General features: G+C 35.0%; 1 protein-coding gene across 1 annotated transcript in view; it reads right to left on the bottom strand.

Annotated features, from left to right (window-relative positions):
- Positions 1-18,545, bottom strand: part of TBC1D32 (TBC1 domain family member 32) — a 72,142-nt gene that overhangs the window by 13,093 nt on the left and 40,504 nt on the right. Inside the window, exons 25-28 of the mRNA XM_030447684.1 lie at positions 17,990-18,098; positions 17,078-17,171; positions 10,124-10,249; positions 505-588 (exon numbers count right to left, since the gene is read on the bottom strand). Coding sequence (XP_030303544.1) covers positions 505-588; positions 10,124-10,249; positions 17,078-17,171; positions 17,990-18,098 — 413 coding nt within the window. The remainder of the gene's footprint in view (positions 1-504; positions 589-10,123; positions 10,250-17,077; positions 17,172-17,989; positions 18,099-18,545) is intronic.

The following is an 18,545-nucleotide window of genomic DNA, read 5'->3' as shown; positions in this document are numbered from 1 at the left end:
CCAGCCCTTTGCCTATTTTCACACAGGTTTCCTACCATCAGACTACTGACTATCCTTGAGAAGACCCTCCTCCATTTCCAAGCTTGTATTCATTAAAGAACAACAGAATCAAAAGCATTTGCAAATGAAAATAAATTGCATATCTTTTGGTCGACTACCTGCTATGAGGCTTTCAAAAGGTGAGTCAGATTACTTACACCATCCTAAATGTTTATGCTTCCAGCTTTGCAAATCTTTCTAGAAAAGAAGTCAACAAATACTTTGAATCATACCTTCACCTGTTCTGCATCTTCAGCAATGTGAAAACCTATCACTAGTAATTATCTGTACTATTTACTCCAGTGCATCATCTCCAACATGAGTTATTTCTCACTGGTTAGGCAATGAATTTCAAAGCTCTTAAAGAACATTTTAGACAACCTCCAAAATTCTACAGACACATTTAGAAGTAAAATAATTTAAATATGAAGAGGCTGCATGGCAACAAATTATTAGGAAACTGACCTTTATAGTTTCCTGGGCTGAAATAACAATCCAAGCGGCTTTCAGAAAGATGTGACACAAACTTTTCAATTAACTCTGCCAATACTGCAAAAAGTAAAAAAAAAAAACCATTAAAACAGTAGACACAATGAAAAAAAGGTAGAACTACAGAATCAAATAAAATGTGAAATTATATTACTTAACAAAATGACAATATGTGAGAAACTGCAGTTACTTGAATTCCTGCACATTTATTCAGGTTTTTATGGAGTAACAATTCAAAGCATTCATTGTGTTTTTGCATTCCTTACACCGTTCCATAACTTAAATTAAATTTTAATAGCTTTACTGAGAATACATTCCCTGTAAACAGAAAGAAAATCACATATTATCTTTATAACCTCCAAGGATTACTTCAGAATTGGTTACACAGTTTCAATATGAGATTAAAATTAATTATAATTAAACCACGTTATCTAACCATATTTGGCTGTGTAGATAGAAAATTAAAACACAAACACAAAAAAGGAAACAATTAACCCAACCAACCAAAACAAAACAGCAAATACATAGCAAAGAATCTACACCACACCACCCCAAAATAATGCTAACCAGTTTGAGACTCCTGCAGCTCAGCACACTACCAGCTTACAGAATTGAACAAAGGATACAAGGAAGCCTTTACACATGTTGCACGGAGGAACCCCATATTGAGATAACCCACATTAAGAATCAAGATGAACATTTTTAATAAGTAAATGTTATCCAAAACCAGCTGCTCTTTTCATGATAAACAGGATTTGAGGAGTAGTGACATAATCTTTCCACAATACTGCAAAGCAAGGAAGTGTATTTAGAGAGGAACAAGTGCTGCTACCCATGGGATTTGCTGCTTTAAGTCTGAATGTTACCATTCAAGGCCCTGGCAGCACCACAATTTAAAAGCACTGAAGCTTCAGCCTCTGGTCCCCCGTTCCTTGCAGATAACTCCATACACCCCCAGGTGGCTTTGCTAGTTTTAGACTGAATAATTCCACTACACCATCCTTGCAGATAGCCATATGAACAGCTGTAGCAGCACACGTAAGGCATAACAATCTGTGATGGAGGTGAAGTGTTAAAATTTCACCACTGGTGAAAGCCAGAAAACTCTTGACCTGGCCTTGCTGACAGGAAAACTAACACAGGAGACTGCAGCGCAAGCTCTTTGTGAGTGAGGAGAAGGAAGAACCTCCCAGAGTCTCATGCTTGGTATCCTGGAAAACTAACATTTAAAAGGGTATCATAAAAACTATTCTCTCTTCTTCCATTTTAAGCTAAAATATCTACATTAAATCATGATTTTTTTTTCCTGATTACTTGTCTAAAACATTTAAAGAAATTGATTTACTTTGAATTAGTCCAAAGAAGAGTTTTTACAAGGCCGAGATTTGTTAACACAATGTTAGTGGGTAGGGAAAAGGGGGAAAGAAATTTCACTATAACAGCTGAATACAGATTCACAGTTAGAGTAGCCTGCTCCAACAGTTGTGTAATTTTTAAGTTGTGTAACTCCAACAATGTGTAATTTATATCCTTATGCATTTTTATGGAGAGAAGAAAATGTTAATTACACATAACATAGCTATGTTTAATCATGGTTAATAAACCACATGGGGCCAGCAGAAAGCCATTTATTTTACAGAAGAATAACAGTTTATTCTTTTTGTGAGGAAAAAAAATGAATAAATGATCTCACTTATCTTCACTAATTTGCTTAGTAGAATTTGTTCCACAAACAATATTACAAATATTTGTGTAAAATGAGCAAAGGTTTCTATATGTGGATCTCTCTAGATAGTTGCAAATTTTAATCTTTGCTTTTTGCTATCTAGATGTTTACTAGTAATATTATTACTGGAAAATAACAAACAGAAACTATGATAAAAAGACACAAATACCATGTAATTTAGAAAATTTAAAACGAAGTCAGAAGACTGTGCATTTCTTCTTTTTTTTGTTGGAAGGCATACACACACTTGACCTAACAGACAAATATTTTAGCTCAGTGCTTAAGTCAATGGGAGAAGTGACAGCTCAGCTGCTAAGCAATTTTTGAAAATCAAGCACTAAATTGATTTCTGCCATTTGAAAGTATTTATCAAAGCGTCTATCAGGATCTTAAAAAAGCTTTTAATCAAGTTTGAGAGAGGAAGATGCACAAAAGAGTTGATCGAAACAAATTTGGTTAATACACAAATAGAGGGTTATCACATGGAGTTGTTTCTTCCAAAAGAAAGCCCATGCCAATTGACAAATCAGTGTTTTAATTTATGTCTTTCAATACCAAATCATTTAGCTGCCATTTGGACTCTCCCTGAAAATCTTGATAAGGGTGGAAACTGGGTCAACATTTTTCTATTTAACTAGAAAAGCAGACAAAATGAATTTAGGAAGGTTCACTGTATTGTACAGCTGGTATTATTGTAAAAGCCCACATTCTCATACAGAGGTTGTGTTCAGAGACATAGATTAATGTTGTGGCCTACTAACTAAATGAAAATGCTGATTTTCTTAAATTATGATAGCTCAGCTGTATTAACATTGAAAATTTTAAGAGACTGGGCATTACCTTATGCAAATTTAATAAACATATCCCACATAACGAGAATTTAAATTTAGGAGTCTGTAATCATATACAAAATAAATGTAAGGGTTTTAAAATTACCTAAACTATTGCAGTATGCTCATGAAAGAGCTGAATTCCTGCAGGGTGTATTCTCCTTGAAGAGCTAATGTACAAAAGGAAGGTAACTGAAATGGCTTCTAAACTGTTTAAGAACACTGATGAAAATAAATTAATCTGATTAAAGCTGTTTCAATAGGTGACTGCTATGAGAGGTTCCTACTTTGACATGTGTAAGCTAAAAAAAAGTCAAAAACTGTTAAAAGCATCAGATCTCTTTTTAGATCCTCCAATGTAACTAATGTCACTAGATCAGATCCTGTATCAGCAACAACAGATACTTCAGAGGAGTTTAAAAGAAGAACTAGTTAACACTAGTCTGGCTTAACTTGTGTAGGAGGTTAAAAATTCAATTGTGAAAACTTTGGACAGCTGATGTCTTTGTAAGAGTAGTGTCAGAAACATTCAACTCCATTAACCATATTTGAGTTTAATAAATCTAGGAAAATCACATTGGGAAATTGCATCCTTTATGGCAACAATAGGAATTCCAAAAAACCCTCCTTAAGACAATGGGAGAGACTTTCAAATATTGTACACTGAAATGGCAAAGGAACAACCTTCATTTTCTTTGAAAAGAAGAAAATAAGATAATAAAAAACTGCCAAAATTTCCATTAGAGATGAGTGTTCCTTATATCAATATGGAGGTATCTCCTACATTAATGCCTTCAAATCTGAATCAAATGCCATAATCTTCACACACATGCATGCACATTTCCATGCACTAGCTTTGTTTACAGGAACTTGCTTTGGAAGTTGTTCCAAACAGGTTTGAGGGACAAAAGAAAGAAGTTTTGCTCCACAATTGTTCTTTCTGCATAACATAAAAGACCCATTGTTCCATTCTAATTCTGAAACAAGTCTCCTTGGAAAACCAAGTAAGGACATAAAAAGGTAAACATCTTTTTTTGTATTCTTCTAAAAAAGCTACTAGAAAAACCCCAACACCTAACTTCTAAAAAAATACTGTGAAAGCAGTATTTTGAAATTGGTCTTATTAAAAAATGAGAGCATACCACAGGTATAATATAGATCTACTTACAGAATTGTCATGGTTGGAAAAGACCTCTAAGATCACAATGTCCAAACATCATCCCAAAAAATCTAATTGAGTAATCTTCAAGGTCATTTGGCCCAAATTTAAGAAAGTCAAGTTGGCCTTAGAGAGCTTAGCTTCTTTTCTAGCACAGAACAGGCTCTGAGGATCAGTTCACCACAGCTACTCTGATTTGCCTTGTTGAAATCACAGCCTAGAGAATTCTCTCTGATACACTCAACAACAAAAGTCTATGGAATAGAACTTTGCAAGACTGAAGTTAGCAGTCAAATCATCTTGAGCTTGACCTAGTGAAGACTGTAATTTAAATAATTTTCTTCTCAAGAAGAAGGAACATTATCTTAGTAATGGCTTAAAAATGTAGCACTTCATAGTCTTCGAGTCCAGAAAGTTCTTTTAATAAAAAATAAATTCTCTGTTATCTTTACTTCTATCTTTAGGCAGAGTGGTGTCAACTGAGATACTGGAATCTCAACAAGGAGGGTAGCTGTAAAGTATACCTTGAGATAAGCCACATTTGCAATGCTTGTTCAGGCTATTTTGATAAAGCTGTCAAAGTTTATAATTTTGTTTGTTAAAAAAACCTACAACCACACACAAGTGTCATACCTACAGGACATATCCATCTTTTTTGTTCTTAATCCCATGGGCAAAGTTGAGCTGTTAGTTTCAACTTTTTGCAGCAATTGCTAAAGGCTGCAGCACAGAAATGTCACAATGACACTGGCTCAAAGGATCAGAGTATTTTTTGTCAGCATGTTTTGACAGAGTTAGCTCAGATGGTGCACAGATCACAAAGCATTAATGGACTGGAGAATACTGTGTTAATCATAACCACTCTTCTTCACCTATCTTGTAAAAAATGAAGAAAAATTCTATGTTTTCCAGTAAGAGCTCAAATGCAATTTCAAGAGCTAATGTTTTCCGTATCTTTAAAGTCATCAGTAGTTGTTGGGACTAAAGGAATAACTGCCTGAAGATAAAAATTACCTGAAAAAAGAAGTATGTCTTCCACATGTCTTTGATAGTATGTTTGCTTGTTTATGAGAGAACAATTTGGAGGTAAATTAATAGGCCCTAAAGAATATTGGTAATCTAAGTCCAGATTCCTGAGGGAGATATGCCTTGGAAACTCTGAATGATTCCATGGGGCAACTCACTTTAGCTGAGTTTAGAATCACTAGCTTTATCCAGATATGGAGATACAGCTTTGGGGTTATTGATTAGGATTTGGGGTCTGATTGCATCTCAATTATGCAGGGAAGAACGATAGTGTATAATTACATGATCTCTGCAAAACCTTTAAGTTCTGTTACTTACCACTTAAAGTCTCCTAAGAGAGGATTATAGTTGTTGAATCTGCCCAGACAGGAAAGTGATTAGATGCTGAAATGATGCTAATTAGGAACAGATTAAAAAGGAGTTGATGTGCATAAGAACAACAGAAATGCCTCCTGCAAAACCTGGATGAGAAGGGGAAGACAACTGAAAAAGGCATGGATGAAGCAGTCAAGCCAAGATTACTGGTTCAAAAAACCATCTTGAATTCATGTGAATGAATTTACAGAAAGGGTGATCAGACATTGGAATGGGCTGCCCAGGGAAGTAGTGGATTCTCCGTCCCTGGAGATATTTAAAAAGAGACTGGATGTGGCACTCAGTGCCATGGTCTAGCAACCGCAACGGTGGTTCAAGGGTTGGACTCGATGATCTGAGGTCCCTTCCAACCCAGCCAATTCTATGATTCTATGATTTAAATGTACTAAACCTAGAGTCACAAAGGCCTCTAATTTTCTACAAAAATCTAAGCTATTTCTCAGAGGACTTGATTTGCTCGTTTCTCTTCCTAGCAAAGTCCATATGCTGGTACACAGAAAGCTCCTATCTAAATGAACTAAAGATGGCTTCAGAGAGGCCACTTGCATTGCAAAGAGTAGTCCAAAGGAGGACAAGACTTAACCTGCCCAAGGGCTTTATCTGTGGTTCTCCAGTTGATTCAAGTGAACCAAAAACACAGCAAGCAGCTATATCCCAAGTATTCTCAATTCTGTGGCACCTATATAAAAGGAATGACTAGAAGAACACCTTTGTCTTAGCTGATTGTTCTTAGAACAATAAAATATAGAAGCTGATTGTCTACAATATTATTTGCTTTCAGATAACCAAGAAAAATCCCACACTGTCAGTCTTGTCAAGCTAAGATAAACAAGGAAGGTTTGCATTCCCTTTTAGTGGTTCAAAAGTCAGTCAAAACTGGATCTTGATGTTTGATCATAGAAATGACTTAAAAGAGTTGTCAACGAGGGCAGGAGAGAAAATGCCAATGTAGGGATGAAGATGGACACTCCCAAAAGCAATGCAACATGATAGTACTTAAGACAAAAACATTGCCCAACTGATAGTAATAAACACTAGAAGACTGAATTAGAGATACTGATACTATACAATTTGCTCAAGAATTTTCCAATAGATTTCAAGCAGGTTCTATAGGTTTGGCACCTGATCATCCTGACAACAGATAATTAAGTACCTTTTTGTGATCAATTAGTATCTGCTACACCATACAGTCATCAAATCCAACCCTTTCCTTACTGCCTAAGTTCTGGTTCAACTGCTGTTAGTGTTGGTCTCACTTCAATAGGGCCCAACATAAGATTGCATTTTCATTTTGGAATCCTTGGTGTTTGCTCAACCAGTAAGTAAAGAGAAAGTTTTGATACCTTGGGATCTGGACTGAAGCCTCTCAGTGCTCTGAAATTTGGGAGAACTTCACATTCTGTAGAAGATACATAGCAGCACAGTTTTCCCTCATAAAATAGTTTTGATGAACATGATGTTGTCTCAAACACAGTTAGCAGATATTTTTCTGATTCTGAAATACCTCCAAAAAGATATGTAACATTTGACAGATTTGCATCCACGTTATATTTTTGGTACCTGCAGGTAGTTTATAATATTATTACTCTTGTATAAGGCGTATTTATTAATTTGTGTTTCATTATGTTACTGTTTCTATTTTAATACTTTTTTGTGTTGTTTGAAAAAGCACTTGTAGAAGTCCCTGTGAGGCTTAACAATTAAGCCTCAGAGAGCTGCTCACTGACTTTTAGTCCCAGTTCCATCTCAGGTCAAAACATTATTCAGAAGGAAGCATAATTTTTTGCTTTGTGTTAACACATTTTGATGACTCTAATTTCTCATTTTAGCTTCTGGTACACCCAACAGGGTTAAAGAAAACAACCTACACAAGATTTAAGACTGCACATGGATAACTACAAGGAACAAAAGGAAAGGCTTTTCTTTTTCTTTGTAAGCCAGCTACTTTAAATATATGTTCTGTTTTTTGTAAAAATATGTATTTTCAACAAATGATTCCTTCTAGATGCAGGAAGATAGACTCAGAATTTTCAACAAAAGTTTCATATAATGCAAGAAGAGATCAGTCTAGAAAACATGCTGTATTCAAATAAAGTTAATATTACCAAGACTAAATTATTTATGCTTCATAATATACAATACCAAAAAAACCCTCACTGATCTACTAAATCAGAGTATATAAGAATAGCATACATATAATTTTGATAGAAAAATATAGTTTTTAAATTGGTACACTTCAATTTATTTTTCCTACACTAGCAGAAGCTCATGTAAAATACATTGTTGTTTCTGAAAGGTTATGAATCTCTATTTGTTTACCTGTTTCACAAAGCTGTCTGAATAAATGCATTTGTAGGTGTGTACAATGTACACTTTAAGTGCATTATATACAAATACATATGCATTCCATCTACCCACACAGTCTTCAAAACAAGGTGAAAGCTCTAATTTATAATCACCCTAGACTACAGACTCATGATTGAAGCTCATTTTAAGCACATAATGTGATGGGTGATGTGATGGGTGACCAATTGGCTGATGGGTCAAGCTCAAAGGGTCAAAGTAAATGTAAATGGGGTCACATCAAGCTGGCAACTGGTCACTAGCTGGGTTCCACAGGGATCTATTTTAGAGACAGTTCTTTTTAATATATTCATAAATTGCTTAGACACTGGACTTGAAGGATTACTAATTAAGTTTGCAGATGACACCAAATTACACAAATTACAGGGGAGGGGTTGGCACTCTTGAGGGCAAGGGGCCCTGCAGTGGGGTCCAGACAGATGAGAGTGCTGGGCAGTTGCCAATCATGTGAAGTTTAACAAGGTGAAATGCTGGATCTTGCTCCTGGGACACAACAACCCTGGATATTCATACATCCTGGGGAGCGAGAAGCTGGAGAGCAGCCCTGTGGAAATGGATCTGGGGGTTCTGGTCAATGACAAGTTGAACATGAGCCAACAGTGTGTCCTACCAGCCAGGAGGGACAACTGAGTCTAGGGTGCATCAAACACAGCACTGCTGCCCCATCAAGGGAGGTGCCTGTCTTGCTGTGCTCTGCACTGCTGCAGCCCCATTATGAGTACTGTGTGCAGGTTTGGGTGCTACAGTACAGAAAGGACATAGAGCTACTTGAGAGTGTCCAGAGGAAGGCTATGAGGTTGTGAAGGGTTTAGAGGGAAAGCCTTATGAGGAACAGCTAAAGGCACTTGGTCTGTTCAGCCTGCAGAAGAAAACACTGATGGGAGACCTCATGGCAGGCAGCTCACTGCTTCCTCACTAGGAAAGGAGGAGCAGGCACTGACCTCTTCTCTCTGGTGACTGATGAGAGGACCCAAGGGAAGGGAAAGATGTGCTGAGGGAAGTTTAGGTTAGATATAAGGAAAAAGTTTTTCACCCAGAGGGTGGTTGAGCAGTGGAACAGGTTCCCCAGGGAAGTAGTTATGGCACTAAGCCTGCCTGAGCTGAAGAAGCATTTGCACGATGCTCTCAGGCACAGGTGTGATTCTTGGGGTGCCCTACACAGGGACACGAGTTGGACTCGATGATCCTTATGGGTTCCTTCCAACTCAGCAGATTCTATCATTCTATGATTCTATGAAGCAAGCAATATGAACAGAAACTTCTGAGAATTTAGAAACGTTCAATAATTATACACTTTAACCACATTATACAAAAGGCATAATTTTATTAACTATTTTTACATTAAATCAGTTCCTATAAAAGTTACTTCCTTAAGGAAGTAATTTTCCTTGTGAAAGCACATTATAGCTCTTATATTGCTATATAATTTATCATGAAGTTCAATCTCTTATGTAAAACACACATGCTGGCTTACTTTGATCCCATATGAAAGATACTTCATCTGTCTTCATTTTCATTTGTATTAATTGCTTATCTAAAAAATTTAAAGGGAAAACTTTGGCATCTGTAAATAGTTAGACTATACAGTAACCATCTGACCACAATCAGAATTCTTAGAGGAATGGAAGCCAGCAATTTCTGAAAACACCTAGCTTCTTCATTGCTGTATAGGCTTAGATGATATTACAAGTGAGTTATTATGCCTGATTTCTGATGACTTACAACATATGGGTGATCCCTCTTTGTTCTGGCTGGCTTATTATTTTAACTGATCTAACCCTATTCCTGCATGAACGCATTCTTCATTAGAAAATGAAGAAGACCCATGGAAATGAAAAAGACCCATCAGAGATCTGAAACAAAGAGATTTTTGAGCCCTCTTTTTCTGCCAAACTTCACAGAAAACAGCCAACATAGGGATGAGATGTAAAGAGAGAACAAAAGGCATAAGTCTTGTCTTCTCAGGAAAATCCCATTAAAATAGTTTTCATAATCAACATAAAATCATTGACTACTTTTATAGATGATGTAATCCTCAATTAAACTTTGAATAACAGTTGTTTACTAGTGACCTTCTGTTTGCTTGCTTTGTTTAACTCAGTGAGCCATACTCACTTGTTCCACTAATGACATCTGGTCTGGCTTTCATGACTTTGCAGAACTGCTTCCTACAGATTTCTGTCCACCCAGTTTGCTTCTCTGGAGTTTTTATGAGTGATAAGAGCTTGTCAAGATCTTTATCTGGAAGAAATGAAAAATTAGTGTTAGTCTGTAATGATTATCTTGTTACTTCTATTTTTTTCTTTAAACTGGTAAGTTGTTAGTTACAGCGTACCACAGAGACAAGTAAATGCATTCAGAAACTGTATACCAATGCAGTTCAGAATGGCAAAGCCAGATGCAGCTTAGAGCCCTGTCATTGTCTGGTATTTCTGGATGATTTTGTTCCTTAGGAAAAAAAAGACTAAGTAAATACCCATTATTCTATGGCAATTAAACTGGAGAAGCAGTCCTAAAGCTGATAACATTCTGTTTTATACAGAACAGAAATATTCATTCTACTTAGTGTTGGGTTTTGAGCATTTAAGGTATTACTGAGGTACCTTTTATAACTCTCTTAAAGTTATTACTCCCCTGTTCTGAAATGATAAGAATTGGAAAGACATTTTAAGGAAAGTAGCTTTGTATTCCCATGTAATTTTGATACTCTGAGAATTTAAAATAGAAGAGACAGGCAGAGATCCTCCTCCACTGAATATCACTGGATAACACTGTGAGGCAGCAGGGCTGTTTTGTAGAACATGAAATGAAGCATAATACAGCAACATAACTGTTCTACAAAAGTTCTGCTTCTTTCTGTAAGCAGATTTCCTTCAGGTGCTTCTACTTTGGCCATATATGATAGCATATATGTGTATGTCTTCAGGTTGCCAGGGATACCCACTGAGTAAATTGTGCAAAGCTACATCTGGCTGCCCACACAACGAGACTTCTTACAATACCTTTGCTGATAATGTCCAGCAATTCCCAACTTTAGCACAAGGACTTAAAATTGGGATGAAAGACTACACTGAAAGTATACTTATGTTGTTGATGAAATGTCACCATGTAAGTTTTCATGTTTAGAAAACCCTTTTTTTAAACGAAGCTTTCTGAAGTATACTCAACATGTTTCACCCCAGGGCCACAGGCTCTTTGTTGGTGACGACAGAGGCATCAAGGATGTAATTCAGGCATTTTCTAAGTTCTGGACACTTGACATTTTACCTGAGCACTATTAAAATACCGTATTTTGGTACAACTGTTATCTATGAGGCACAAATGTACCATATAATGCTTTTCATTTTATGTTCAGCTTGCTTATCAAATAAATTTGCAAAGCAGTTTAAAAAAAGATCTTTATAAAGAACATTCCTTTTAAATGCAAAAAAAGAATTTCAAAGATTGCTCCTTTCTATTACTTTTACCTTGTTACTAAAGAAGCCTTTTCATTACAATAGGAAGACAAGCCCTGAAAATTAAAAAATGCAATGAAAAAAGGACAGTAAGTATGTTCTCTTCTCCTTAGATAAAAGTGATTTCCCCACCCCCAACCCCTTGATTTTCTACTAAGTCATAGGAAATTACACATACTTTCAGTTTTCTGTAGTAAAAAATCACAGGCTGAGGCAGTAAATTTAACAACTAGCTGAGTGTCAGAGGTTTGGACCGTAGCAACCAATGTAGCATGTTTAGCCATTCATGAAAATGTTGTCTTTCAACAAATGATGTCTTTACTTAAAGCCTCAAGATTTTTTTCTTTAAATCTTCTGCAAACAAAATGTCTGTCTTGGAATTCACACTGAACATTGACTATAAGCAAGCTACCATACCTATGATGACAAAGCACAATAAATAATATATGCGTGGTAGCAATTAAAATAATGCATGCACATGCTTTGGCAAATCAAAAAGGAAATAATTTCTTCCTATATACAAGATTTGTTACGAAATGCTAACATATTAGGAAGGATTAACTGTTAGGGAGGGTTAACTGTTCAAATTCTGCTTTTCTGAAGGAAGGGCAGATTTTGAGTTCAAATACCAAGTCATTTTAGGAAGTAATTTTATGTAAGAGAAAACTGAATAAACACAGTTTTCTAAAAGAAAATCCTGACAACATAAAATGAAAACAATCAATTAGACTGTCTGTCCTCAGGCAACGTGGTTCCCAGAGTACTTCATGTTTCTATGAAATATTTTGTGGTCAACTTCAGGAGAAAAATAAAAGTGGCATCTGCAATAAGGTGCACATGCACTCACTCCAGCTGGGTGTAATCTCTTTGCTGTGGGACCAAGCAGTTCCCATTAATATAAAAGGATTGTAGCCCATACTGCTACTGCTAACTATTCACTAAGCTGATAAAGGTTCTTCATACCTTGCAAACTTTCCTTTGTTCTGTTCATATATTTTGGAAAAAAACCACAATGGAACACCACAGAAGTGAATTCTGTCATGGAAAGAGATTCCTGATTCAAGTTTCAACAATTGTTTTAGCCAGCTTATATCTCTTTTCCATTAAAACTTAATAGTATTTGTTTCTGGAAACAACTTTCAAATTATCTCATTCTTTTAAGATGATTAGAAAAGTTTCAAAAGAATAATGATACTTCATCAAGTTTATTTTAAGCTGGTCTAAAGACCTTAATGATTTATAATCAGTAAGTTGCATCTCTGTCACTGCAATTTATTATACGATACACAGATTTTTTAAAAAGCTGATTATAGCAACTTAATTATAATTAAAAATTATTCCAAATTAATTAACATTAAAATCCTTTATCATCCTCAAATACCTAAATCCTCCGTTTCTATCTTTACAAATAACACGCACTAATGCTTCAAACAGCTTATGTGAGTATGAAAATGTGTGAAGGATTTACTCTCAATAGTATTATCAGAAGGATTTCTAGTTCTTTCTTTGACCTTTGCTGCTATTTATGTAACAGGTGAAGGTTGAAGAAAATCTTAGAACTGCACAGCAACACTCTTATGCAAGTTAAATAGCTATTTCACTTCCTAAATGATTGCAGTAATTCAGTTTGGCAGATGAGGATTGGCAGAGACTACAAACTGAGATTTAATCAGTCAAATTCACTACACAGAGACAAAGGTGAAAATTTGATTCCTTTGAAGGTAATAAAGTACTTAAAAAAAATCCTCAATAATTTCAAAAATTCAAGACTACAGCATATCCATCTCTGCTGCTTCCCCCCTAGATTTTGTATTTGATGCCTATTTTATTTTGATGTTTGTCTAATATTCTTGCTTCCCTACAGATTTTACAAAATTAAATACTTATTTTATGGTTGCTGAAATGTGCACATTCTATTATCTAGCAGCATCAATGAATCCAAAATTATATTGCTTAAGCATGTAACCTTTTAAAAGGTTAATTTATGATCCCAAAATAGCATACGGAGATAAAGATTACAGTACTACAGTTTTCTCTGAAATTTTGCTAAAGACCATGGACCACTCTATTTGTTTTCAGGTTCCTCTGGGAAGGAAATCTTTAACAAAAAAGGAACTTAAGTAATTTCAAATATGTACCAAGTATGACTAACACAGATATATGTATGCAAGTCTGCAAAAAGTCTAGAGAAACAAAATCCAAGAGTAAATACTGTCACTAAAATGTGAACTACCCACTTTTCACAACTGCCACGCCAAAACCTAATCTCCATTTTGGTCACCATCATTATTCAGAGACAGGAAAGCAAACTGAAAATGAGAGCTTGCTTTCATATGACCAACTGATTTTTTTTTTCACAGTTGAAGGTGACAAAAGAATTTGGATCCTCAGAGAGCTCAGAGGAATTTTCAACCTCCAGTTACCAGAATACAAGCTTAAGATCCATGCAGCTAAGATACTACAGCATAACCACAATATAGAGATTACATACTGTAACTGGTACCATATTGTGGCAACACAGAGTATCTACTTTTTTTCCACCTAAACTATTTGCTTCTCTCAACAACTTGTCATTAAGCATAGACTATCACTTCCTCCACCAGATCATCACTGTACAAATAGAAGAACCCTGGGTGATTTTCTAAATGAAAATTGCTTCCAAAAACCTCATGATAATAAATAAATGCCAGCTTACTTTCACAAGTTAGTAGGCAACTATCACTTGTCCAACACTACAACCATGTAGTTGAACTCCAAATACCACACCATCCTGGGCCATGCATATTTCTTTTCATTATGGGTGATCTATCACACTATCATTAGAGGTATTCTAAACACACGCCAATGCCAAAATAAAGGTCTTGCTCTTCTTTCTTCTCTTTTCTGGTACATCACATAATGGTTTCTTTACTTATTCTAGATTAATGACATGAATGCTTCTTTTTTTGGAAGAAATGCCAGAACTACTGAAAGAGGTGAAGGACAAGTGAGGGAGCAGAGTATTAGTAAAAAAGCAACAAAACCCAACCAACCAACTGAAAAAAACAAACAAAAAACCCAAGCAAGCAAGCAAACAAACAAAAGAAAAAGGCTATAGAAAGACAAGTGAGGAAGGAAATGAGCAAGACCTTCCTCTTCTGATGATAATGAGCTTTTAATTATACTCAGTCATAACAAGAAATCATGCCCTAGAAGTGTTATTGAAGAGAAGTTTATGTCAGCTTAATTGATCTGCTGTATTTCTGCCTTCTTCCTAATATGTGGTTACATTTTGCTATCCTATCCTTATGGATTATCACTTGAAGTGATAGATCTTCATTGCTTTGTGTTACCTTGTCAAAAAAAAAAAAAAAAAAAAAACAAACAGAGAAAGTTTAAAAAAAATTACAAAAGAGAGACTTTGCTAGATTCTGGATGATACAAAAAAAACACATGGCTAAAAGGAAAATTAATTGAAAGGAAAAAAAAAAAAGCAAACTGCAAAACAGAAACATGGCAGCATGTTCCCATTCAAATTAGACCATAAAGCAAAGAACTCGGCACAGTGGATGAGATAAAACATCAAAAGACTTTAACAAAATTATTACAGAAGGTTTTTGGTAGCAATTTTGAACTGTATGAGTCAGGAAGAGAGTAATTAATGAATGATGAGCTGTCTATGTAAATGGGAATGCTGAGCAGTGAATGCATTATTGCAGGACAATTACAGACACTATTTTTCAGTCAAACTTATCACCAACTGTCACAACCAAAGAGCTAGAAAAGGAAAATAGATCTTCTGTGCAAATAGAAGAGAGAAAATTACAGTTTATTAAAGTTCTAAAAAGTTTAACTTTTAATAACCTATAGCATAGTTAAAATTCCAAGTAAATAACCCATTCTTTTAGTAGTTGAGCACTGAATAGCAAAGGACTACACCACCCTTTCATCACCATTAAACAGTTCTTCCTCAAATTATCTTACTTAAATAATATCTGAACAACTAGGACAAAAAAAGAAAAGCAACAGGATATCTTGATGCACTATAAGCAGGGGGAAATTGTGTAACTAATTTCCACATGTAAATAACGATCCTTGTAGATTATATGAAGCTTCACCATAAATTTTTTTTGAGAGAAGTGAATCATTGATATATGGCTATCCAATAGTTTTCTAACTATAAACATTGTCTGAAGTAATTAATGTGTCTTAATAGACAAGTTTATTTTTCCATATAACCTTCCTACAAACACATACACCATTCCAAATTGATGGAATAATGTTTTTTTTAAATGAGAACTGAAATTCAACTTTTCCATGGTTTTTTCTTTTTTTTTTCATGCAGCAAATACAAAACATTTTGTTTCACTAGTAAAAAGAATGTTCTGTTGATTTTTCAGTTACATATATATATATATATATAACTTCAGTTACCTTTAATATCAAAAATGCCATTTCAAGGAAAAAATATTTCAATACTCCACCAAACACACTTACAAACTTTGAAATTTAATTTCAGTAAATTTACTGTTAGTCAATAAATTCTTCCCTAGCTTTCCTAGCTTTTTTTTCATCCACAAAAGTGACAACTACAATCTTCATCCCATTATTCCATTTGCTCATGATGAGCAACAGAACTGCTCTGAATGAGAGATCAGAGAGGCTCTGAGGGATACAATAAAATATGCTTTTCCAATCCAAGAGCAATACTACCTGCCTCCTTGAAAAAAATATTTAAAAGAATTGGGCACCCACTTTAAGGTGATTTGATTGTTGTCTTATGAAAACTGCCTTCAGAAGCCTGAGCAGTATTATCAGAGTTAAGATAAAAAAAAACCTCCACTAATAGCTAAATGGTCTTTCCACTTGCCAAAGAATAGAATTGCTTTTCTATAAAAATATAGGGTCTTTTTAATATTTACGAGTAGATTATGTATTCCACAGTTAATGCAGAATTTCTATCACTTTTGAAAATCTGTATCTGCTAAGGAAACTCACACTTTCTAATAGGTACACATCAAGTATACAGTAAACATGAACAAATACAAGGAACGATATATTTATCATGGATCATTTATCATATTCTTTTGCACTGCCTGTGCAAACTCAAACCTTAAAACAATTTCTCTGTATGAATTAAACTGCTTTGCCTTGATCTTCACAGGATTCTTGAGTCTGCCCACATTACATACAAATTGATGTTCACTGCGGAAACCAACTATCCTAAACGCTGTCTATTTCACACACCACCAAGCTCTGTAAACACAGGGATCTGAATCTGGAAAGCAGCATACAAAAATCTGTAGCTTAACCATACTGTCTTGCTTCACTAACTAGAGAGATGATATAAATACATCTCATGAGTCACCCACCTGACACAAGCCAAAAGGTTAATCTTGAAGTTTGCATAAGAATTAGATTACTAAACAGAGCTTTCCAGATTGACAGTTGCATAAAACCAGACAAGCACAACCCAACGAACTTATTTAGCTACAAATGCAGCCAACAAGGAAATATCCTGAAATATTTATAAGATTATAATCTCGGGGATGGGAAGTGGAGGTGAAGAGGATGATAAAACAAAAAATGAACAGAGACATTTGTTTGACATCGACTCTGCTTGTTTTCCATGTACCTTGTCTGAATTCAGTTTTCCTAGGAATTTCTGCAAGATAGCACTTTGGCAAAGGGAACGATGAAAACATAGGCCATGGATATGGATTACTGCCCTAGAAACAAGACCAGAAAGAAATTAATTTGGTCAATTTAACACACAGGTAAAGCTACCAGAATTATTTTCTATGCCCCAATATTATACTCAGTAATAAAATTTGCAATGTGATGCTCTATAACTAAGAAAAAAAAATTAAAGGATACCAAAAAGCATTTGAGCCAGATTTTTTTTCTAGTGTGTACCACTCAGTTTCGATCTACAATTCTTTTTGCCAACAAAAAATGAAATTGTTATTTTCATAAAAATAAAAAACATCACAAAAATTATTTCCAATTTTATACATTGATCTAGCTGTCTTTGCTGTGCTGACAGTTATCTACTTGTCATCTTCATGAGACTGACAGGTAGTACGAAGCAGAACAGCTAGGGAGCTTCTTAACAAACACTGCATTGATTCAATGAAACCTCCAGGTATTAGATACTGCAGATGAAAATGCTAGCACAGAAAAAAATATCACATACAAGCAAGATATAACAAATGTAAAGCTAATAAAAAAACATGGGGTTACATGAGTAAAAAAATGATGAAATGCACTCACTTTTTTATCAGCAAAAGTAACATTAAAATAGAGCAATATAAACATTTCATCTGATTATGATATGTCCTGGGCACATGCAAATTTCCCAAATGGTGGGGAAAATCTATTTTTTTCACTGTATAGCTTCTTAAAATTTAATCCCTTTATAAAGGTAAAGGTGGACTGGTATTTCTTAATGCTAAAGTATTTCCACATGCTGAATGATCAGCAAAAATGTTCAACTAATGAACACAGGAGTTATGGAAGCAGAAACTGTTAAACTTTAAATTCTAACCTTATCTAGTCCTCTCAAAGGCAAAATCCTTTCCTGTGGTCCTCCAATCAGATTTATCCTTACAAGAACATGGTTTCTCTCCACTGATAGACCATCGATTATAAAATCTCTGGGGAAACAAATAAACAAAACCTAAAAACTCCAAGAATCAGAACCACTTTGATTACTGACTCTTTAATTCAGAAAACTTTAATAAGCAAGGATACCTTAAGAGATAAACCAGACTTAAAACATAACCTGGACAAAGGCATAAATAAATAAACTGAAACATAAAGTACTTTGAGATGTCTGCAAGCATTATCCTAACTTACTACTTTCCTACTTACTGATTGAAAACATCTGAGCAACTACTGGACATAAAACAGTCGAATACTTCATAAACTTTGTTATGTCCACAGGCCCAGTAATTAGGGCAACCACAGTTGAAAGACCATCAAAATTTGTTCCTTATTTGGCCCACCAGAAAATTCATGCTGTTAAAAATATATTATTCGTAACAACACACAGCTGTCTGAAGTCACTGTGTAGCTGAAGGTATAAAATTTTTAAAAAAATA

This window comes from Calypte anna, chromosome 3 (assembly GCF_003957555.1).
Source record: "Calypte anna isolate BGI_N300 chromosome 3, bCalAnn1_v1.p, whole genome shotgun sequence".
Classification (NCBI taxonomy): Eukaryota; Metazoa; Chordata; class Aves; order Apodiformes; family Trochilidae; genus Calypte; species Calypte anna.
This window is presented reverse-complemented; position numbering and strand designations above follow the sequence as displayed.